General features: G+C 49.7%; 2 protein-coding genes and 1 long non-coding RNA gene across 12 annotated transcripts in view; 2 read left to right on the top strand and 1 right to left on the bottom strand.

Annotated features, from left to right (window-relative positions):
- Positions 1 to 1,028, bottom strand: part of FAF1 (Fas associated factor 1) — a 152,884-nt gene extending 151,856 nt beyond the window's left edge. For 2 of the 5 annotated variants that reach the window (XM_065071392.1, XM_065071394.1), the window contains exon 1: positions 684 to 1,026. In XM_065071392.1, coding sequence (XP_064927464.1) covers positions 684 to 728 — 45 coding nt within the window. In that variant the 5' untranslated portion in view covers positions 729 to 1,026. Of the gene's footprint in view, positions 1 to 683 lie in introns of all 5 variants that reach the window. The other 3 variants (XM_065071395.1, XM_065071396.1, XM_065071390.1) reach the window with 3 other exon arrangements.
- Positions 1,029 to 5,104: 4,076 nt separating this feature from the next.
- On the top strand, positions 5,105 to 11,551 carry CDKN2C (cyclin dependent kinase inhibitor 2C). Of its 4 annotated transcripts, none has more exons than XM_065071404.1 (2): positions 5,105 to 5,796; positions 9,762 to 11,551. In XM_065071404.1, the coding sequence occupies exons 1-2, from the start codon at positions 5,257 to 5,259 to the stop codon at positions 10,134 to 10,136; spliced, it is 915 nt and encodes a 304-aa protein (XP_064927476.1). In that variant the 5' UTR covers positions 5,105 to 5,256; the 3' UTR covers positions 10,137 to 11,551. The 4 variants fall into 4 exon arrangements, with proteins under 4 accessions (XP_064927476.1, XP_064927475.1, XP_005511732.1 ...); XM_065071403.1 differs by having other exon boundaries at positions 5,105 to 5,823; XM_005511675.4 differs by lacking the exon at positions 5,105 to 5,796 and adding an exon at positions 5,837 to 6,302.
- Positions 11,552 to 12,516: 965 nt separating this feature from the next.
- On the top strand, positions 12,517 to 18,933 carry LOC110365612 (uncharacterized). Of its 3 annotated transcripts, none has more exons than XR_010474187.1 (3): positions 12,519 to 13,697; positions 14,079 to 14,340; positions 18,049 to 18,933. It is a non-coding gene; the product is annotated as an uncharacterized LOC110365612 (long non-coding RNA). The 3 variants fall into 3 exon arrangements; XR_010474186.1 differs by having other exon boundaries at positions 12,520 to 13,158; XR_010474185.1 differs by having other exon boundaries at positions 12,517 to 14,340.
- Positions 18,934 to 23,575: the final 4,642 nt, after the last annotated feature.

Raw genomic sequence — 23,575 nt, 5'->3', positions numbered from 1 at the left:
ATAATCATCAGCTTTATTCAGAGAAAGACTTTATGCTGGGAATAAGATTTAAGAGTTTGGAATCAAATTACAACCCTTTTGTAGGGAGAAGGGAAGGTAACAAACAACTTGTAAAGGTATATTCTTCCTTTCTACACAAATATGTTGTTGTTTGGAACAGGATGGGAATAGTATTACCGTCATTAAAACAGTCATTAGCCGAGGCAACCATGAGGTCAGTGTCGATGTTACAACGGAAACACCTCTGTTCAGCATTAATCTGTAGTACCAGCAAGCGATTCATTACACACACCGTGACAAATCACGAGGAGTGATGAGTTTCGTATCCTCCCTGGCATTTGCCTCTTCCAAGCGAGCTGGCTCACAGCTGTCCCGGGCCTGGCTGCTTGTAGAGGGTGGAACAAGCAAAGTGCATGAAAAAGCTTGCTGCTTTTTTTATAAAGTGAAAAACTGAAACTCTCTAAGTTAAAGAAAACATTTTGTTCACGCACCTTGGGAGAGGAGGGCACACGGTCCCCATTTCTGACCAAAAAAACAGAAAAAGAAAGAAAAAGAGCGGAGGCTTTGGAGAGCGGGGCTCTCACCCCGGCCCTTCCCACAATGAAAGAGCAGCACAGCGACAAGGAGGAAGAGAAAAGCAGCGAGAGGCCACGGCTGTGTGGCGGCGGCGGTTTGAAATTTACCTGGAAATCAGCCAGTATCACCTCTCGGTCCGTGTTGGACGCCATTGCAGCCAGCGGTGTCCCGGCGCCGCTCGGACCCGCGCACCTGGAGCTGCTGCCGGCGAGGACGGGGCAGGGTGGGCGCTAGGAGCTCATGGACGCGCCGGGCTCCCCTCAGCTCCCGCGGCGGCCCCGGGCTGCCCGCCTGGCGGCTCGGAGGGGCGGAGGAGGGGAGCGGGGAGCGGGCCGGAGCGGAGCGGGCGGCGCTGCCTCAGCCGCTGGCCCGGGGAGGGGGAGGAGGAGGAGGCGGCGCCGCTCCCTCCCGGCCCGCACAGCGCCTGTCGCACATTTTGCCTGTCATTGAGGTCGCAAAGAGGCGCTTTGCGGCCGGCACGTGACCACGCTCCTGTCAGGCGCTGGCAAAGCCGGGGAAGGGGGCGGGGCCTGCTGGGCGGTGCTCGCGGCCGCTGGGCCGCCCCGGTTCCCCCCGATCGGTCACCGGCCCCGCCGGGAGCGGGGGGGCGCGCGCCCGGAGCCCGCGCGGCCGCTCGGCGGAAGTTGCTGGCGCCAGGTGGCGAGCGGCCGGGGCAGCGCGGCCCTGCGGGGACTCCCGCCCGGGCTCCGGGAGCGGCGGCGGCCCCGGCCCGGCCCAGAGCGGGGAAGCGGCCCCTCCGAGCGGCCGGGGCAGCGCCGGCCTCCCGCTCGGCTCGTCCGGCGCGGCGCCCCCCCGGGGGTAACCACCCTTCCCCGTGTCGGCGGCAGGTGACGGCTCCCCGGGCCCGGCGGCGCAGGGCGGCCCGGCCGGGCTCCGCCACCGGCTGCGGCCTAACGGGCCGGCGCGGCTCCGGCTGGGCCCGCCGAGCGGAGTCGGGTAGGGGAACCAAGGGCGGCCGGAGGGCGGCTCTGCCTCCTCCTGCGGAGCGGGGCTTCCGTCCGCGGCCCCGGGACAGCGGAGCGGGCGGGAGCGCGGCGGCCCCGGCCCTCGGTGCCGGCGGGGGACCCGGCCCGCCCCGCGGCGGGGACGCGGGGATTCTTCTCCACCCTCGTGCTTCTCTCGGAATGAGCAAAAGCCTTTTTCGCGGGTTCTGACCAGCGGACCGATGTGCGCCGCGGCCCGCGCTCCAGGTCCGGGCTCCGGCGCTACGAGCTGCGATTGCACTACATACCACACATAAATCGGGTTTTTTACATAATGCAAACGTGACTGCAATTAATGGGTTTCGAGTCTGCCTCCTACAACCTGCTCACCTGCCCCCTAGCACCGGCAATCAACACAAATACGCGTTCAAGCACCGGTTTGCTAATTAGCCCCTCATGTTTTACTCTGCTCTTCACAGGGGTGTCGCAGCTACCAAGGTCACAGTCACATCAAGCACCTTTCTTATTAGTGACAGCTAATAAAGCCACATCTTTCAATCAAGTTATTTTGCCTTTCTTTAGGCTGCACAGTTCTTTATTGGTTTTCTCTTCCATCCGTGAGGGATTTACAGGAGTTTTCCTGACTCTGTGCTCCCTGCTCGCACAGCGCGACGGCCCCCCGCGGTGGGCCCCTCGGAGGGGACAGACAGACAGACAGACAGCGCTGCCTGGGGACGGGGACGTATGAAAAGTTAAACTGTACCTTCCGGAGAGTCCGTGTTCCCGAGGAAAATCCTGCGGGGAATCGGTGAAAACCGTGGCTGCTGGGGGGCGCCGGGGTCGTTCGGGCTCTCCGGGTGGGCTCAGGTCACACTGAAAAGCCGCTTGCGATGCGAAATCGGGTTGTCAGAGAAGCTGAATATTATATTTTATCGCGTTCCTGCTCCAGTTTATGTTGGCAGGGTTTGCCAAGAGGTCTTTGTTGCCCGCTGACGCTAGCTTAACCATCCTTGCTCCCCAGCCCCGAGCGGAGGGATCATAAAGTAATTGCCCCCACACGTACCTTTTGTTTTTTTTCCGGTGTGCTGTTACAGACAGTTCTGCAGCAGGTACGAGGTGTGGTGCGATGCCAGGGACAGACTATGCTGAATTACAAACAATTCCACCCACACATTACTAGAGAGTAACTACAATAAAGGCTGAAAAGCGAGTTTTAGCAGTTGGATTAGAGCCAATTAATTCCTGGCACAAACTGGAGCTATAGGTATGTTGTCAAGATTAGTTACACAGCGTTCACGTCTATTACAGTCATATTTTAAATAGGTATATCTATATTAGATCAAAACAGGAAGGATTTGATCCAGAACGTGAAGAAAAGGTGAAAAGCTGCACGTGCAGGAAGTTCACGTCCAAGTCACAGCGAAAGTTTCTATTCTGCTTCTCACAACCCCTCACTCCCAGCCACTCGAGGTGGTTTTTTTCCTCCAACGAGTGTCAGGCAACTTAGGGAGCAGCTTATGTCACTCCTTGCAATGCTCGGCCGGTATCCATCTCTAGAACGTGCTTTTGCTGCCGATTTGCGACCGACTGGGGCAACACTTTCTGTTTTAGAAGCATGTTTATCATCTTTGAGAGGAAATTATGAGGATTAACGTGCTGCTTTCTGCAAAGATGTTTGTCAGACCCTCACCATGAAGGAGGTTCGATGGCATTTTCTGGCCGGACAGCTTTACTTGCATAAGGCCTGCAGCACCCCTGCTACACTTAATTATTTTGTTATGGGGTGTGATTAGCAAAAGATAGGGGCTTATTCGGAATTGCAAACAACAACAACAAAAAAAACCAAACAACAATGGGAGACTGTTGTAAGACTTGCAGGTCTAATTTGCAGTAAGCTAGCGACAGGTAGCACCACCAGAGCCTGTGGATTTTTAAGCACTGATTAGCCATGAAATAAGTCACTTATAAGCCGCCTGACTGAATACTCTAGGTTTTGCATATAAATTCCTTCCTTATGCAGAAAAGCAACTATATTTGAATACATGGATGCTATTTATATACATACATGTCTAGAGTCACCTTTGAGGGAAATTATAATTCATGTTTTTGTTCACAAAAATGTTAGCACTATTAGTTCTGGCCGAGAATTATCACAAAGAGGCCCTTAAAAATACACGCTTTTTCCCCCCTTTAGTGGGAGTGTAAGTGGGGGTCAGTTGTTAAATTCAGCACGGCCGCTTTCCCTGCTCCGTGTGTAGGCGGTTCATTACTTGTCACATTCGCATTTTCACAAACAAGCGTGGGTGGGGGACTCAGAGTGGGAAAATGTAATCGCGAAGCACGAAGCAACCGAAGCTGTAAGGAGAGCCAGATGCACAAGTCACCCCGACTTCCTTCAGCTCCCCGGGCTGCGGGCTGGTCCCTGTAAAACTGGTCCGTCTCGGGCGGCGGGGGCTGCGAGTCAGGCCCCGGGCACCGCCCGCCGGGCCGGCTGCCGGCGCGGGTCCCGCCGCGGGCAGCGCTGGAGGAGCTGCTGCCTCTGCCAGGCAGGTTCCCTCACTAACGCACCACCCCCCAGCTGCTGCCTCACGCGTGTTTACATTCAAATTCACTTTCTCGCAGCGTCCACGCACAAAACAGGCGAGCCGATTTCCTCTGCGACCGATAGGTCACGTAAGCTTATCTGGGAGCCATGACATTGCATCTTACCTCTCCAAGAGTTCGCCTTGGCAGAATTCAGCCTTCCGAGGCTCCCTGAAATTTAAAGCAATCCGGCCATTAAAGCAGTTTTGAGACATTAAATGCTGTTAGTCATAATGGCAATGAAATCTCCGTACTGTACCAGCGTCACTTCTTCGCCCTTGTGGGAGGAAAAGCGAAGCCCTCACGTCTTCTCGGTGCCTGGGTGCTTTTCCCCCTCAAAATGGCACTTTCAGATCAATCAAGAACAGCAGAAGCGCGGAGAGCAGGGAGTGCTGCCTTGGACGGTCGCTTTCCACCGTTAAGATAACTTGACATTGATCCTTCATCCTTGACCTTGTCCTTAGGGAGAGGAGCCCGCGTCGCTGCCAGGGTGGACCCCGGCCCTGGACCCGCTGCCCCCCGGGGTGCCAAGTGAGGGTGGCAGGAGCGGGACCGGGACCAGGGCTGGGACCGGGTCCGGGTCAGGGTTCGGGTTCGCCCCCCTCGGCGGGCAGGTGGAGACCGCCCGGGGAGAAGCGCCGGGCAGAGCCGCGGCAGGAGGCCGCCCTGCCAGCCCCGGAGCCCCCCCGCTCCCCGGTCCTCCCGCAGGGGCGCGGCGGCTCCCGGCGCTGAACCCTCCCTTTTCCTTTCATTCCCCCCCATCTTCCCTGTCTAGGCCTCCGCAGCGCTCGTCCCAAAAGCCCCTGGCTGTTATGGCTGGGCAGCGCCGTGCCCGGGCTGCACGGCGAGGGGAACGACACGGGGCGCCGCGCTGCGGCGGCGGGGCCGGCGGCGGGGCCTGTGCGGCGGGGCCGGGCGAGGGGCGGGTGCGCGGCGCTGCAGGCCTTCCTGCCCGGACGAGCCGCAACTCCGCCGCGCCTCCTTAAATCTCTGCCGTTAAAATGTGGGCGGGTGTTTCAACTCAAAAAGCGCTCAAATTTTTTTTCTTTTCAAAAAAAGCTGATGAGGTTAAAAAAAAAGAGGGGGGGGAGGAAAAAAAAAAGGAGAGAGAAACCGGCTTCGTGTCAGTAGGAAACAGAAGTAGCGATTGTTTATGCTTAAAAAAGGGGGAGCGCAAAGTCGCGAGCAGAGGCAGCGACCGCGGACCGGCAAGTGCAGCTTCACTTGGCGAAGTCGAAAGCGGCGGCGAGCGGCTGTCACCGCGCGCCGGGACCTGCGAGCGCGGCCGGGCCGGGGCCGCGGCCGCGGCGGCACCAGCGCAACCCCGCCCGCAGCTCCGCCGCTCCCGGGCAGCCGCCCGCCAGGCCCGCGGACCCGCCGCCCTCCTGGATGCTCCGGAGCCGCCGCCGCCGGCCGGGATCGCGCCCGCCCGCTGCGCGGAGGCTGCGCGGGGCCGCGGGAGTGGAGCCGCTGCGGGGAGAGAGAGCACCGAGGGAGCGAGCTCGGCGGCCGCGGCAGCGCGCCCTGCCTTCCGCGGGCGCGACTCGTCCTTCTCGTCCCTTCTGGGCCCGGACTAGAGGCGGCGGTGTGGGATGGAAGGGGGGATCCCGAGCGGGAGTGGATGCACACTGCTACGGAAGACTTTTCCTCGGAGCTGCTGCTGCTAAAGTCTCAGATCCCGACTGCGAACAGGGTGGGTTGTCTTCTTCAAAGATCTCAGGTCTGAGTGAGTCTCCAGCGTACGTGTATATATGTTACCGATAACATATATAATATATTGCCTAGCTATTAATCTATTCCCCCTCGAAAGTGGCCAAAGTCTTTAATAGGAGTTACTCTATATGTGGAAGCAAAGAAATCTTCTTTCAAGTGGAGCTGCAGTTTTGCTGAATAATCACGTGTGAGTTAGGGGCGGGCTCTTGGCAAGGAGGTTTTTTACTAGTATTTACTACAAGGTCTACTCCAGAAGATTAACCATCCCCATCCTTCTGTCAGCCTCCGATGCCATGCCTGGTTAAAACAAAAAAAACAAAAGTCTCATCTTTTTGCGATCGTCAGTCACCCTAAAGAATGGCCGAGCCTTCTGGGAACGAGCTGGCGACTGCGGCGGCCAAGGGGGACCTAGTGCAACTCACTAATTTGTTGCAAAAGAATGTAAACGTCAATGCACAAAATGGATTTGGGAGGACTGCGCTGCAGGTTGGTATCCAGAGAGGGAGAAAATGTTTCATCACTGGTACCTAGGTGACCCGGGTTTCCAAAAGAGACAACGTTTTAAACAGGCTGGTGGATGAAATTCGAGTGTTTTTTCAAACTCGTTGGATGCCATATTTTATAACTTTAGTGGCTCCAACTCCCTAAAATGACGTACTTGAAATAAAACTGTTCAAAACCATTCTTTCAGTCGGGGATCACCCTCAATGTCAGAGGGGCTACGAGTTTGCTGCTATTTTGTAACTTCGTGGGGAGGAGGCAAGGAATGAAGGAGCAGAGATGAAAAGAAATCAGCTTAGGTGAGCAGGGTTTCATAGCAGGTCTGTAAACACAAATGTGCTGTTCTCTGAAGCTCAGGATTTACCTTTTTTTCTCTCTCTGTTTTTTCTTTGCTGCAATGTGCTGGTAAAGCGTGACTTGTCTCGGTCCTGGGGTCTGCTGTCGATGGTACTTTTCTTTATGTGCTGTTTGTGAGAATGACCTTTCTCACTGGGAAGCATGCTGCTCAGAACCGAGGACCTTCGATACACGTTCGGAGTTGGCCCTACGAGTCAGGGTTCCAGCTGAACCACTTGATTTTTCATTCATAATTAGGGCTTAAAATGTTGCTCTTTCGGGTCGGCTAGCAGGGCTCCAGCGCCGGCTGTTTCCTTTCTGATCGTATAGGCTGCTATGTCCTCATTTTTAAGTGTGTAGCCGTGCAGGCAGGAGTTGGAACTTGTCCAACTGTTAACTATTGGAACTGATGAAAGATTTTGCTTTCAATAATATCAGATAATGATGGCGAAATGGCGAGAATACCTACCAAATAGTGACAGAAGTGATTTATAAATCCAGAGGGAAAAGAATATGTGGTTATTTGTACTTAAGGTGTAAGTAATGAAACGTGGAAGTGGAGCTTAAAATCTTTTTAATTTCATAAATTAGAAAAATCGTTTTTTGACTTCTCCACCCCCCGCCATCGAAACCATTATAATAATTTCTGAAACTGGGTATTTGAGCAGCGTATAGCTTGCGAGTGTGCTCGAGATATTTACAGCCTTTTGGCTTAATATCAAAATGCTAGAGCTGAAAAACAAGCACCTCTTGCTAAAAAGCAGGAATTACCCTTTTTTGACAATTTCGCTGAAGCTGGAGATTCGTGAGTTCGTCTCCGTCCTGCTAGAACCTAAATAGGGCATAGCATGGCAGAGCAGGCACTTGCAGCAACTTTTAAGAGAGTGAAAGGATTTAAATTAAAAGCTTATACAAACTAACTTCTTTAAGAAAGCAGGAAACATTCAGTGAACTGGTTTGTCCTCGGGATGGGGCTGGAAACCGATTTGTCCTGCAGTAATGTACGTTTGTTTTTTTTTTTCTAAAAGCAGCTAACTGCCTGTATCCTAAATTAAGGGGTATTTGACACAATGACATAGCATCCACCTATACTAAACACACATCCGTGTCCTAACAATGCTTCTTATCGCTGCCTAATCACAACTGAGCTAATGAACCACAAGAAAAATCAAAACAGGAGAATTTGTCGGCTTATTTTCAATATGCATCATCCCGAACTGTGCTGTGGGTGCGTGACCACGCTCGAAAGAGTCTCAGTGCACTCCCCAAAACTGAGCTCATCTCTCCATAATAGCTCTCTCAATTAAAACGGAGAGAATGCTCCCATATTAATAGCAATTAATTTATATTTTTCCTATGCATTTATGTTTGAACAACTGCTCAGCTTGTCTTGCTCTGTACTTTTTATTTCTGATGAAGTGTACCTATGCAGGCCTCAGATACATGTCCTGCCCTTGTGCACTTCGTCAGACTCATTCAATTACTCCCTTCTTCTTCTTTGCCTGCCTTTCCCCGAGTGAAAATTTGCAAAGTAAAGGGCATTTGCTGCCCAGTTGTAGCCCACGTCCCAACAGCATCACCTTTTATGTGTTTTTTCTCCCCCTCGCATCTTTCACTGGAGCCTTCAGTCCCTTAGGCTGCACACAGAAAACTCCCACTTAAACAAAATACATGTTTTGAATTCACAAATAATACAGCCTGGGCTCTCAAAAAGGGACCAAAGTGTCCCGATTTCGCTGAGGAAAGAGAGATCACAATGCCCTTGTTTTCTTTCCCACCGCTTCCCTCCCCAGTCAGAAGTGAAAGAAGTGGCCACACGAGCAGGGAGCCTGGGACGCAGCGCAGCCTCCGTCCCTGCTCCCAGCCCGTCTGTCTGTCTGCGCCTCTCTCCTCTGTCCACGCACACACGGGGCTCCTTCACACTCCAAACGCTCCGGTAATTGTAGTTTTAATTGCTTGCTTTTCTTAAAAAGCCTGATAGGTGTTTTCCACCAGGATATATTTTTCAGCAAATCCCTTGTAGAAGTGATACATTCTGCTAAATCTAATGCACTGTAATGCTCACTTAGGCAGATATATATATATTATTTTTTACCAGGATTTTCAAATCAATGTGTGGACGTTTTTAAGAAAATATAAATTTTTTTTTTTAATTTGGCACTTCAATGAGACTTTCCAGGACAGGGACATATTGCCCATAGCTGGGGATTACACTTTACCGTGCTCGGGTTTTAAAGGCTTTGAGAAAACAAAACATGAGGAATTTGGTGAAAATCGGTGGAAGCTGTTAAGTCCCAAATAAGAGAGATTTGCGCTCTAATTATGACAGTATTATGATGTAATTGAGAAAAATTAAATAAGCCTTTTTTTTTTTTTTTTCCAGAGAGAAACAGTCAGAATATCCAATTGTTGTTATTTTTTAAAAGAGGATATTTTTAACAACAGGATATAGTTTACTTACAGTGAAATTATGAAAGTCTAACACAATATACTGGTTTTAGAAGAAACCTTCTGGAACCTTGAGACATTCCTGTTAACTTGTCCTCTTTGGGTGACATCATGAAACACGAATATTGGGGAGAAAAATTTCTTCTAGCATTTATTTTTCTTAGCAGACAGAGCTATGGTACAGTCCAAATATTTGTTTTACGATAATGCACAGACAATGTAAACACCTGAGAGCTTATAAAAACACATCCTACATTTGCCGTTGCTGAGGTAAAATATCTGTTCCGCAGAGCCCCTATATTTGATGTTTAACGAGATTAAACAGTGATGCAAAGGTGTCTCAATACTCAGGCAAATAAAACCAAACCAGAGTTAATTTTCGTGTGTTAAGAAACTGAGACAGCCCACGTTATAAAAACAAAATATTGTGTCCCCATTTCGCAGTGCCTGTTTCAGCCATTAACCTCTCTGGGACAGAAAGCTGTTCCCACCGAAACGATAACATCTTTCGCCTGTTCGCGGAGTTCAGGAAGAAAAACACATGACAAATAGACCTGCTGGTGTATCGCCGGTTTCATGGCGGGGCTGTTCTGTTGTGACAGTCCCGGGGGGAGCCGAGGATCCGCCCCGCGGGACTCACCTCTCGCTTTGCACCCGCAGGTGATGAAGCTGGGGAACCCCGAGATCGCCCGCCGGCTGCTGGCGCACGGGGCGAACCCCGACCTGCGGGACAGCACCGGCTTCGCCGTGATGCACGACGTGGCCCGCGAGGGGTTTCCGGACACTCTGCAGGCGCTGCTGGAGTTCCAGGCCGACGTGAACGTGCAGGACAGCGAGGGGAACCTGCCCCTGCACCTGGCGGCCCGCGAGGGACACGCGCGGGTGGTGGAGCTGCTGCTGGCGCGCGCCGAGTGCCGCGTGGGCCACCAGAACGTGCGCGGGGCCACCGCCTACGACCTGGCCAAGCTGTACAAGCGGCACGCCGTGGTGCAGCTCCTGGAGCGCGGCCGCCGCTCCCCCGCCGGCGCGGACTGAGCCCGCCCGCTGGACACTGGCCGCAGCGCCTTCCCCTTTCCTTTGTATTAACGTTTGCTGCAAATTTGCAGATCTATTTTCTTCCGTATGAATCTCAAGAAATTCCAGAGGTGGGTTTTATTTTTAGATCACGGAGATATTTTTAGACCCACGCTCCCAGCCATTTCTTACACCGTTACCCATAGACTCAGCCGTGTATATGTCGGGCGCTCACACCTAGTTATCAAGTTTTACGATTTATTTTAGACCATTCCTGTTAAGTCACTAATTCCAGAGCTACGTATTCACATGCTTAATGTTGCTGGACTTTTAAGAAAAGGAAATAGGTTACTGTGATTGCTCTGACCTCTCAACGCAATCCGCCCCCCCCCCCTTTCCCCGTTTGGGTCGACCTTCAGATTTTGAAGTTGTGTTTGGGGTTAAAACAGCCTTTTAAGGGGTAAGCTGCACGCCCGTGCTCAGGCAGGGCTGGGAGTCAAAGGCTGCTCGGCCTGAGGACAGAGGATGGCGCTTAGAGGCTTCGGGAAATAGCTGCGTTTGACACTAACAAGAGCTTGTAGAAGTAGGTCACTCGCTTTCTAAATGTAGATGACACTTTTCCCCTTTGTATATTTAAACTTTCACCGAGCTGGTTTTGAATTTAGTTACCAGAAGCTGCATAAGTGGTATTATTTGGTTGCCAGAGGTTTTAAACAGCTCAGTTTAGTAGTTCGTGTTTACTGTGCACTGAACAGGACTTTTTTTTCTGGTTTCAAAACAAGCAGCATTGTCAGGGACGAGAGGACACGGAGTCTGAAACACCACGAGGTTTCTGGTTCCTTCGTAAGCTGAGTGCAGCTTAAATGCTCTTTAAGAAATATTTGCTTTCCACCAACTGTTTCGTTTCGCCTGGAAATAAACTATTTTAATGACAGATGCATCTCACACAACAGCAATATTTGAATACAGTGACGTTTGGGAAGCAGCACGTTCGGTATTCGGGAAGTTGTTATTGCTTGCACCTAAAACACAACTTAACCTTTGAAAGTTTCCCATTGCAATATAGTCGGAGTATTCATCAGAGCCAAACTCATTTACCTCTACAAAAGGAGACAAGGATGCTCAGCACTGCATGGGAAGCGTTAATATGAGGTGTTGGACGGGCGGGCGGTTTGAAGGGCGTTTTGGAATAGTCTAATGTTCGACTGGGCAAAATAGAACGTTTTAAATCAATGCAAAACGAGAAGTACTTAAAACAGTATTCAAAAGAGGAGGGGGTGTACATTAGTTTAGAATTTAACTTAAAAAAAATAGCCCCACAATATCAGTTACTACCGTTTTCAAGTAAAAAGTAATTTGCTGAAAGTCTGTCACATTTGCTATGCGCTCTGTCACACTGCTGTGTTCTCTGATTAAAAACCTCTGTGAAACATGAAGTTTTGCGCTCTTTTGTTATCATTTTTTGTTCACAAGGGATCTAGGGATCGCTGACCCAAGCAGCACGGCACACAGGCTGCGTGACTGGAGAAATAACCCACGACGTACCCGCTATAAAGAGCGCTAAAGCCACCTGGGCGAAGCAATCCGCAGGTGCGAGGTGAGCCGACTCAATCCGCTCCCTTTTGCTCCCCGTGTCCCTCTGCTCGTGTCCCAGGGGGTGCTCCCAGGTTTCTGCTCCTCCAGCAGCGCCCCGCACTCTCACACAGCAGAAACCTGCGCTGCCACCGGGGTTTCTCCCGCTCGCTGCAGCGGAGTGAACACCCAGAGCTAATATTCATCTTTCTCACTTATTTTTCACCTGTACTACTAAAAAAACCTCACCCCAGACCCGTTTTGAGCTCCATCAGCATTTTATTTAGGCTAAGCCGAAGCTTAAGCAGTGGTTTAATGAAACAACTGCTTCTCCGAGGAGAATGCCCCGCCTAGTCAGAAATAGCGGCTTTTATTGCGTGCCAGAAGTTCACGTTTAAGGCCAGGACGTGTTCAGCACGGTCATGCCTACAGCGCCAGCGGGTGAGTCACCGGCGGTGCTAGGTCTGCTTTGACGGTACGTTCTACTTGCGTTCTCTGCTGCATTTTCTCTGTAAGCCGCTCCATTTATTGGAAACATCACTATAAATTGAAATTCTTAGTTAGACACTTCGGAAAAGAAAATGACTCTCTGTTGCCCCGGGGAATGAGCAGTTGCTGCAAACGGCCCCAGGGAAACCAGAGAAGTCAACCAGCCGGTGGGTCCCGGGCACCTCCAGGGTCCGCAGGTGACCAGAGGTCCCGCGGCGCTGCTGGGGGCTTTCCTGCAGGTGTCTTTACATCCACTGAGCGAGCAGAAAATAATGTAAATCAAGTCTCATTAGTAGGGTCTTTATACCGAAAAAGGATTCCAATATCGGATGGGGTTTAGAAATTGCTTTTGTGATTTTCCCCCAGTAGTCTGGCAACATCAAAAAGTCCAGTCTTACAAAATCGCATATTTGTGACAATGTCAGCAATAATATTTACCCGAAGATCCAAAACTGCAGCGTGTGAGATGGAATGAAATGTTTTTGAGAGCCTTTATTGAGACATAAACCAACCGAAAAGCGAGTCTCCCGGGCAGGAGCAGAGACCGTCCTGCAGCAGCCCAAGAATAAACAATATAGCACCGAGACGAGATGTATAAATAGAAATAAATACAGCAAGCACAGAGAAATATGAAGCAATAGTCTATAAAATGCAGCTGCACCGGGATTCGTACTGCCCAGGCTACTTGAAGACACAGCTATGGGGAAAGAGCCCTCTCCCCTATTTCAGTTACACGGATGAGCAAAGCTGTTACACTTGACCTTTGTTTCTAAATCATCCTCGGAACAACGGCGGGGGCCGTTGAATTCCCCTTGAAAAGGAGCGGAGCCGAAATGGATCCTGCGAGCAGCGAGCAGAGCCGGACCCGCGGCTGCAGCACGGGGGTCGGGCCGGGCTGTGGGTGCTGGGGAGCGGCGCCGGCTCAGACCGGCACCGGAACCTGCCTGCATTCTGGAGAGTGCAAAACAGAAGGGGTTGGAAGGTGAGCTCGGCTCAGTCGCCGGTGCAATAAATGACCGCACATTGCAGTACACGGAAAGGCTTCCTTCCCAGTTTTCAGTGGGGTGAGAGGAATTAAACCGATGCTTTATCCCATGGTGGCATCAGAAATCAGCTTCGTAGGAAATGCCATTGCGTTGTTCACAGGAGAAAGATTTAAAAATGTAGAAAAACCACCACTTTGTAGCTTAAAAAAAAATAATAAAAGGGTATCTTCCACAAAGGTACCTGGCTCTTCACTGGGCGGCCAGAAAGAGCCATGAATTATTATCTGTTTACTAAAGTGATGAAATTCCCTCGAAAAGATCGAGGGGAGGAAAGCTCCTGCATTTATTTGTGAGGACTGTTATACTGTGTATGGCGGGGGGGGGCGGGGGGGGAAGAAAAACCAGCACACAAAACAGCGGGGGGAGAGAAAGAAGATTTCTCACCGAGTCTCAATACAGCGCCCGCCACACGCGCATTCAAAATGTCGGAGCTCCCGGAGGGCGCCCCGGGGAGGGCGCGTCGGGGCGGCCGGAGGTGCGGGGCAGGTCGGGCGGCCCCGGGGAGCGCGGCCGGGAGCGCGGCCGGCGGGCGGGGGGGTGCGCGGGGCTCCGAAACCGTTAGGTTGTCTCCGTGGGTTCCTCTCCCCTTTCTCTTCCTGTCCAAATATTTTTAAATTTACGCGCCTGAAATAACAGTCTGATTGCATTTATTGGGTTTCCTCCGCGGGCTCCGCGCCGCTCCGTCCCGGCCCAGCCGCGAGGGCCCCGGGCGGCCCGCGCAGTGTCCGCGCAACGTCCGCGCCCCGGCCGCGCCGCCTCCCGCTCCGCCGCCGCGTTTCTTCCAACTTGCGCTGCACGCTTTTTGGTTTTAAATTTTCTTTCTTTTCCTTTCCTTCCCCCTCCCGCCCCCCCGCAGTCGGGACTTGGAGCCTCCTCAGTGTCACCCGATGGCTTCGCAGCCCCTCGGCCGCAGTGAGTACAGCGAAGGGACCTGCAGCTGCCGGGGTGCTGGCGACACTCGCTGCGGCTGCTGCCCGGGGCTCCCGCTGCAGAGCCCGGGGCTCTGCTCCCCACCCCAGATTTCCGAGATGCAGAAGCATCTTCTCCTAGCGCAGCCCGCATAGAAGGCACAAGGCAGCAGGTTCGCCTCCAGGTTTCCATTACAAACGGGAAGCAAGGTGCGTCTCCCAGCCGGAGCTTTTCAGAACCGTTTGTTACATTTGAAAATTACAGACAGGCGAAAGAGAGCGGGGGGGGGGGAACCCACGGTTCTTGGTTTCTGTGTCACGGAGGCGAGGAAACGATCTTCGGATGTAAACTACATGTAAACTGCATTTCTGATAGCCAGATGTGCCAGGTCCGGCTCTGCAGAGCCGAGTTCCAGAGAAGTTAACTTCTGCCGTGGCACGGAGTGGTAAGATGGCTCCTTGCATTCTGGAGCAGCACTAAGTACAAGTCACCAGGGACGTTTTACAGTGCTAAAGGCTACTGCTCGTCCTTTCGTACTTTTCCCCAGAACGTTTGAATTACCTTTCAGCACAGTATCAGTTATAATTGTGCGACGTTCGTCTTAAGGAACTACGGGGAAGAGAAATCTCCTGTGCTGGATACTTTAGAATAACCTTGACCCTTCCTTAGTGCTTATCCTAAAAGATAAGTCACACGGGAAAGCAGGGCATCGGGCAAGGCACCTGCAAAAGCATAAACGAAACGTCTCTATGTTCAAACCAGTGTTAAAATCGCTTCTGAATCCCACAGAACGAAGGGCACTGAGGGGCTAACATACAATATCGAGAGCTCGCTGGCAAAATTCGATCTGACACAGCGGACCCCGAGTTAATTTCCTCAGCCCAAGATGCACTTTCTGCCATTTTTCGGCACCGCTGCAGCCGAACTGCCAAGCGGGGTAAATTCCCCCCGAAACAAACCGAATCAGCCAGAAGTATAATCAGCTTTTCAGGGAAGTACAAGAGCACTGAACCATGTTTCCAGTTGCATTTCTTTGTTCCTCTGTAGCTGCTCTCTGATATTTGTAGAAGTAATTAGGAGGGCCACTGGTATTTATCAGTATTTTAAATAAAAAGCTTAATTCTCTGTAGAAAGGATGAAAAGTTTCGTTTCACAGTTCAGCCACTAAAAGGTTAAAGTCGATTCCCAGCTCCTGGTGCAAATTCTCCTTCAGCAGATAGTGCCTATCAAGACGGTCTTTTCTTCTCCCGTTACACCCCCAGAGCAGGAAACGGGCAGCATTTATATGGCAACACAGCCCTCTCCACTCCGCAATATTAAGATTATTATCAACACAATGATATTCTAATGAGCACTTTGATACACGGAGCTGATGAACGTTTAAAGGAAAAGACACTCGCACAGCACAAACCACAATAAAATGCGATGCCCTGCAGGAACACTGAGTATTCAAAAGCTTTTCAGGGTTTGACCCTAATGAAACACAAGACCAGCCCTGGGTGCACATCGCATTTACATGCAGAGTATACTGCAGGCCAGAACGAGGGCTTCTGCCGAACTTAACTGCAATTTTCTGGTGAGGCCTTAAGTTACTGACATCTATTCCGACAGAAACAGGGTCAAACCGAAAAGAGCTTTCTGCTCCGGGGACCCGAGTGGGGGTGACGTTCCACCCTTGGGACACCTGCACTTCCCACTCAGGCGGGACACGATGGGAACGTGTCATGAACTGTTTGTATTTGGGAATGCTGCAGAACGGGCAGAGATTTGCGGGGCACACTGGCTGGAACACCATCGGGCCTGAACACCGAGCTGCTCGTCCTAAATACTTCCTACAGACCGGATGTATTTTTTAACACATTTTCTGAAAGGAGGAGCACACTGCTGGGAGAAGCAGCTGTGTGTCTGGACACACCACAGCCCCTGAGGGCATGGCTGCAGGTACACAAGCAAAGCTGTATTTAATGTCTCCAGAGGAATTTTATAGAGGACTTCTGTGAAAGAGAAAAGTGCATTTTTTCCACAATACTGTAACTTTTCATGGTGTCACCTCCTTGCACCAACATACGTGCTCTGAACAGTGTGAGATCTGTGGATTTGTCAGATGTTGTTTGGTTTAGGTCCTGTAAAATAAGGGCTTCAGACAAAAAGCTGTGTTACCCTGTGATATATTCACAGTATTGTATTGGAGTGAACAACAATTTCCTTCCTGTACGAGCATTTTAATTTATAGAAACATATTGTTTTGGGTAAAGAAGGCAGTAGATAATTAACTGTATTCATTTAATCTAATTATAGGCCTCTGAGGCAAAAAGCTGACACTTTTCATTGTGGTATATTCAGAGAAGTTAATTGAAAAAACATTGCAGCCACAAGGCATAACATGCCCATCGTATATTTGATACTAATTCTTTTCTCAAAGATGGGATGAATCTGATGCTCGCTGGAGATAAGGATTACTGTTACTCATCGAGTAAGGCGAAGTCTGGGGAAGCTCGTTATGCAACGCTGCTGTGCACTGCAATATCTCTGCAATTCCGCAGCTAACCACAGACAACTTAATTTGCCAGATTGTGAGATGGTTTTGTAATGTACACAAGTATCTCTTGCAAATTAAGAAAAGACTGAACGCATTTTCAGCTGGGATGTAGGTCAGACCCCGAGCGGGGATCTGCCGCAAGCGCAGCTCGGTGTATCAGCCCTGAGCTCTGTTCGGTCTTTAGGAGGAACCGAGTAGTGACAGCAGCCTTACTTACCCCTAGGAGTTGTTATTTGGAGTGCAAGTCATGATTTTAAGCTATCAGTATGACAAACAGACAGCAAATCAACATTTGCAGCTCCCAAGTATATAAAAATAAATGCATGTCAGGCCATTTGCAGTTTCAGAGTAATTTTTCCTATCACCTGATACACACCAACAACTTAATCTTCTGACAGCAGTGCTACTTTCGTTCTCAAAAGGAAAGTAAAGCAGCTCAGCTCTGCAAAGCTTCCCCTGAGCTGACAGGGAACAGACCAGGCCTGCTGGTTGTGGGGAAGCAAATGCCATTTCTGTTAAAGAAATTCCCGTTTGCAAGTGGAATTATCAGGTTAGAAGCAGATATCACTGTTTCCCGGTTACCAGTGGGTGACACCACTGTGGTGAAACACGGTTAATTGCCGTGTGAGGGGCTGGTGAAGCCCTCCGGCCGGGGACCAGCGTGCCGGAGGCCGGAGCCAGCGCCTCGCTCTCTGCCGGCCGGAGGCATTGCTGGCAGCCCCACATATCATCTTTAAATTACTCAAAATATCTTCAAATGTATTTTGCAGAAGGATTTTTTTTACTGCGGTTAAAAGCACAGCATATTGCACTTGAGGAACTTCAAATGTTTGTTAATAAAGTCAGAGGAAGCCTGAAAAGTAAACAGACAGTGACATGCGGTCACCCTAACTCCAGAGTTCTGGCTCGAGAGATCCAGAATATCGATACAGCAGCTCTCTAACAGAAAAAAAAGCATGGCTATAGATGCTAGCCATACCTGATCCCTATTCCTATACCTTTACAGATAAATCACAATTTGCATTGACATCTGACTCAAAAGTCAGCCTATTCTTAGAGTTCAGTCTGCGCTCACGCTCCTCCTCTCCCCTTGGTGCTCTCAACTCCTCTTCCTTCTGCCCTGTCTCAGGCACCTCCCAGCCCTTGCTCTTCCTCGCGTGCTTTATCCGTCTCTCCATTCCCCGGCTCCAGGCTCCTTGCAGTTTTCCATGTCCATCTCCTACTTTCCTTCGTCTGACATCCACCCTCTCTATTTTTTTCTCTTACGCATTTCCTCTGGCATCTTATCTTTATCTCCACTGCCTAACACTTCACATCCTCTCGCCATTGCCCAGCAGCATCTCATTATGTCGATACGTATTATCTTTTTTGTTCCTAGTAATGAAGAACTGCTTCCACAACTGATTTCTGTCCACGATGCCCTAGTTGTCACAGAAGTCCCAGCACTGGTCAGTGATAGCTGTCTCCCTGGCATCTCCAGCCTTCCTGTCCTTCTGCCTCCAGCTTTCTGCTCCTGCCACGCTCTGCTGGTTCCAGGCCTCCTCCCAAACTGCTTCATCTTCGTCATCATCCTTCGCTGCCTCGGCAGCAAGCGAGGGGAGCGACGATGCGCACAGGAGGGTCTCCCCACAGACAGCAGAGCTGGGGACACGGAGGAGCAGGCCGGGAAGGCTCGCTCTGCACAGGAGCCGCGGGTGATGCCCGCGCAGCGCCCGGCGCCCAACGGGCCCCGTCAGCACGGGCTGGACTGTAGCTGCCCAAAGCCAACCGTTCTTAACCGATCACGTGAAAACGGAGATTCTATGGAGTCTTATAACTTTGTTACGTTTGGATGCACAGCTGTGAAACCACAGCAATGGTGCTGGCAAACTTCACGTTGCTGCTCAGAAGTTACACGGCTGAAACTGGACTGGTGATGTGTGTTCCATTCCAAATTCCTTCTGCACAGAAACGGGGATACTGACACTTCTGAATGAAGCAACCGGATTATTATTTTTTAATAGGGGCAAAATATTTTTTTAACCTTGCTCTTGAAAATGAGTACAGTGGTTTAGCTGGAAACTGCCAAAAATTAAACCTGGGGCAGATGCTTGGCTTGGAAATTACCAGCCCAAACAGTTACAAGCAGCTGAAAACAAGATGTTATTATGAAGCACCGGACAAGATGAAGCGGAGCAGTTCCACTGCTTTGGCCTAAATGTGGAAGATTTTTAAGTGACCTGTAATGAATTTCTTAATAACAACTTTGTTGAAATAACCAGAACTAAGTCAGATTTCACATTTTTGGGTGAAGACATTTCCTCTGAAAATAAAGGTTATGGTCCAGAGTGCTCTGATGAGAAGAGGGAGAGGGAGGAGCGGGGGATGGAGACCGGGGGCACTGGAACCGAGGGCTGGAGCGGTTTCCTTGGGAAAAACAAGGAAGAACAAAAGAACTCGAAAGGTCTACAGAAGTGCAGAAATAAATGACCCCAAGTATTCTGTAGAGATGAAACTTCATGGAGACAGCAGAGGGAAGGGGGGAGATTGCTTCTTGTGGAAGAATCAACAGAAAGGGAAACACACACATCTAGTTAGCCCTGGGGTTCAGAGATACCCTGGCTCTGCATGTGCTGCTGGATTGAACCCACAGAATGAAGCAGGCACCCTCGTGCCTCGTGTCACACACACCCGTTGACTCCAGCGCCCCTCCTGGGGATCCCCAGGACAGGGGCACAGCCCCGGGCATCGCCCGCTCTGTGTCACACTCACCCGTTGACTCCAGCGCCCCTCCCAAGGGATCCCCAGGACAGGGGCACAGCCCCGGGCATCGCCCGCTCTGTGTCACACTCACCCGTTGACTCCAGCGCCCCTCCCAAGGGATCCCCAGGACAGGGGCACAGCCCCGGGCATCGCCCGCTCTGTGTCACACTCACCCGTTGACTCCAGCGCCCCTCCCAAGGGATCCCAGGGCAGGGGCACAGCCCCGGGCATCGCCCGCTCTGTGTCACACTCACCTGTTGACTCCAGCGCCCCTCCTGGGGATCCCCAGGGCAGGGGCACAGCCCCGGGCATCGCCCGCTCTGTGTCACACTCACCCGTTGACTCCAGCGCCCCTCCCAAGGGATCCCAGGGCAGGGGCACAGCCCCAGCTGCCACCATTACCGCTGAACTCTACTTCGCATTTTAAGCTGTCATTGCACTCCTTTGTTGCAGATGAAAGTAAGAGTAAACCTGCCTATTTCATCTCCATCAGTCTCTGCCCACCATTTTAACAGCAAAATTACACTAATGCTGTAAGCGTGTGTGCAGTTAAATATTCTGAAACATCTAGCACAGCCTGTGTTTGAAGAAGTCTGGTTGCATTTCAGCAAAGTGCTTTTATGTTAATGATCATGGTTATATAAATTATAGTCAAAGTGGTGACCTGGGATAACACTGCATGAACAGTGTGACATGAAAACTAACTAGAAAGAAAACCATCTGTCTTCATAAACACAAAGCTGAAAATTCTCGTTAGGTGCAGTTGCTCGGCATACAAGTTATTTTGGCTTTCTTGAAAGTGCATGTGTTTAACACGGCTAGATTTCTTTTCAGGTTAATATTAAGCCTGAGCTGGCAGTGCTTAGTGCTGGGACCACTTCAACATTTACATAGTGTACCTTACCCTTAATGCTATTTTATGCTCAGCACCTTCTTCCATTTGATACAGTTTCACCTTTTTTCTAAGCAGGAAAAATGAGGTTTCAGGATAGCAGAAAACTTGGCCTGACAACATGATCTAATGAACCACAAAGCAGCCTTCAAAAAGCAAAAGTAGCAGGAAGTTCTTTCATAGCAGGTATTAAAAATAGACTGCACCGAGCCCTGGAATGCACACAGCAGTTATGTAACCATTTCTCAGTGACATGCATTAGGAAATATTCTCAGTAAGTGATTTTTCTTCCTAACACCCAGTTCACTTCTCTGAGATTTGGAAATTCTTCTTTGGATTCTTCTAAGAAGCCTAAAATTATAATGTTCATTTGAATAACCTATCAATTAGCAAGCCACATAATGACACCATCTAATGGCACAATTGAAGTATTTGAATTTAATATACCATTTTCCTAATGGTACAATATGAAACACAGGATGGAATAATTTTTTTCTTCCCCACAAGTTAGACTTGATTTTTTTCTGACAATGTAATATTTTTGCACTGGAGGCATTAAAAGAGAGACATCAGTTTGGCTAAATTTCTTCAATAATGAGCATTCTGGCTATCCTGGAGCACCGACAAGTCTTTCAAACAGCTCAGAAAGGATCACTTGTTATCAGGTGCCCTCTGTAATCGGGAGGAATCCGTGGGGGACGGAGAGGAGCCAGAGGAGCCGTGTCCAGCTCCACCACACCGAGGAAAGCGAGCGGTACGTTATTCTGCAGAACGCGCTCTCGGACTTGCTCCAGAGCCCGAGCAGCTTTCCCAGAGGGCTCTGGATCCTTGCAGTATCATTCGAGAAGGTAGTAAAGGAGATGGAAAAGAATTACCGCCTGACTTTGATTTCCACAGTCCTGTTGTTTTCTTGGATTACTTAATTGTCAGAACAAATCTGCAACATCTTTGGCCTATAGCAAGAGTACCATACAAGGAGGGCAGCATCGCTTTGTCTGTCCATAGCCCCATCTGCCTTTTTTAACTTGTCTGCTAAAAGACACAAGCCTTACCACAACCATTAGACTCCCAAGGCCACCATGAACTTATAATTAACATCATTAATTTCAATTTCTACTTGAACGGGAGCAGAATTCCCTGCTGTGAAGGCTCACACACCTGTCCCACCACAGCTGGCACCCAACCACCGTGTCTGTGTTTCCTGGGCTGCCACGTATCCAGATGTGCCCAGGAGCACGGTTACAGACAGTTCCATCACCCACTCGTGTCAGGGATGGACAGTGATAGGAAGGATTATGGTGGGTGAAACTCTGCCCACATTTTGGCTCCTACTGACAAGTTTTTCCCAATTAATGTAATGGAGATTAAGTACCAGGAGATCCCAAATGGTCGGCTATGGCCATGGTAAAGCAATATCAATCTTTTTCTGAGACGAGCAGAGCTCCACTCTTAGTGCTGGGTCTGGCTTTCCTGAGATGTCTTTAACATATTTTCAAAGCTGGAAACATTTTCCGTGGAGCAAGTGAAGCTCCACGCTGTTTTTTCTGAGAACACAGAAAAACAAGCAGATAAAATATCTGATATATTTTCGATGTTTACTGTTCTACAGAATGACGGATTTTTTAAAAATCCATATCTGATGTGTGAAAAATCCCGTGCACCGTTCAAGACATTTCATTTGGGAGAGACACCTACGGGAGAACAGGTTCAGGAACACGTCAGCCTCTCCTGGGGAGCCTGTTTGCTGAAACAGTAACCAACGCCTCGACTGGCAGTCTGAAGGAAAGTTAAAGGGCATAAGGAACCCGTGTCAGAAATCTGTGTTAGAAGAAGTAAGGAAGTGAGCACCAGGGTTGAGAGCAAAGTTCTGCTTTTCAAAAGGACGAAAACATAAATTTTGAAGATCAAGGTGTCTTTAAGGCCATAAAATGAAGGAAAAACTGATTAAATGATCAACAGATTCATTTGCTTCTAGATGCTGTTATACAAACGCATTTTGGGAAACCCAGTGCCTAAAAAGTAACTTGTGAATTAGTCAATACTTATTTTTCTACACCGATATATGTGCAAAACTCGAGCTGTTCACGAGGGGAACAGGGTTTCACGCACAGTACTCAGTTGTGCTGCAGTTACAGGAAGGCTCTCTCATCATTCAGCCTGATCAGTTCACATGAACTGAAGCAAGTGACATCCTGCTGTTACTTGTGAAATAACATTTTCTTCCATATTTTATGACTATTTTCATATAAGCAAAAATGCCTTGAAAAAGACTTCATCCATTTTGAGGAAAGGACGTTTTAGAGCAAACAGAGAACTGCAGACTCCCGTTACATCCGATTTTTCTGTAAGCTGTACTTCAGTTATTTGTGAATATTTCTGAGTTGTACTGGATATATTCACTTACCTTTTAAATGAGACCTGCTGTCACGGAGTTTGATACAGAAGGCCAACATTTCAAACACAGTTGTAAATGAAAGCTGCTACTGTGGCTGAACTTAAAACCTCAAGCCTTTTCTGTCCCTACACAAACACGGGGAATCTTATCTGCACATTTCCTTCTTTTTCCAAAATTCGCTGCTGTTTTGCTTGCAACCTTCCTTTGGTTTACATACTTTCATTCTCTTCATTAAAGCTGCCCATGTGTCTATAACATCAAGTCCCATTGTCACATGATAAATGGGGCAAAGTTGGCATCACCTATGAAAACCAGAGCAAAGCTCTGCCCCGTGGCAATCCATCCACTTTCCAGAAAGGGAGAGATTATCCTGTAGCATTTACACACACACTATATCGTCATAGCGAGGAGAGATTCCGAGTTTTGCACTGTTTGCTGACTACGTACAACAGAAGAACAGATCCAAGGTTGGGACAATTAACAGGATGTCTTTAGAAGATTTTTATTACATTAATCTTTTACTTGAGCCAGCATTCCCCTTGAGAGGAAGAGAAATGATGCTGAGACAACTTACTGTTGCAAATTAATTGTATGGTCTCTTTCCCAAGCATTTAATTTGGCCAGAGCAACCTGTTTAACTCAGACAAGTTGTCAGAAAGTGACACAAAAGAGAAACCAAGTTCTTTAAGAGGTGGCCAGTATGATTAAAGGGATGAAGGGAAATGGCTGGCATTATTGCTTTTGTACAAATGAAGCCTCTTCTAAACAGGGTAAGGGAAAATCAAGGGATTTAACTGGACCAAAATTCATGCTACTTGAGATCTTTTGGAAACGCTGAGTGAAGAGGAACTGCGGACTGGAAAAGACGACTGAGAG

Source organism: Columba livia, chromosome 8 (genome assembly GCF_036013475.1).
Source record: "Columba livia isolate bColLiv1 breed racing homer chromosome 8, bColLiv1.pat.W.v2, whole genome shotgun sequence".
In the NCBI taxonomy this organism is placed as follows: Eukaryota; Metazoa; Chordata; class Aves; order Columbiformes; family Columbidae; genus Columba; species Columba livia.
Note: the sequence above shows the minus strand (reverse complement) of the source record. Positions and strands in the feature narration are given on the sequence as shown.

Excerpts from the sequence above, each read along its gene's own strand:
- CDKN2C (XM_065071403.1), top strand. The coding sequence starts at position 5,257 with ATGCTTAAAAAAGGGGGAGCGCAAAGTCGCGAGCAGAGGCAGCGACCG. Across the intron at positions 5,824-9,761 it reads GTCTTCTTCAAAGATCTCAG|GTGATGAAGCTGGGGAACCC; the intron begins GTCTGAGTGAGT and ends TTGCACCCGCAG.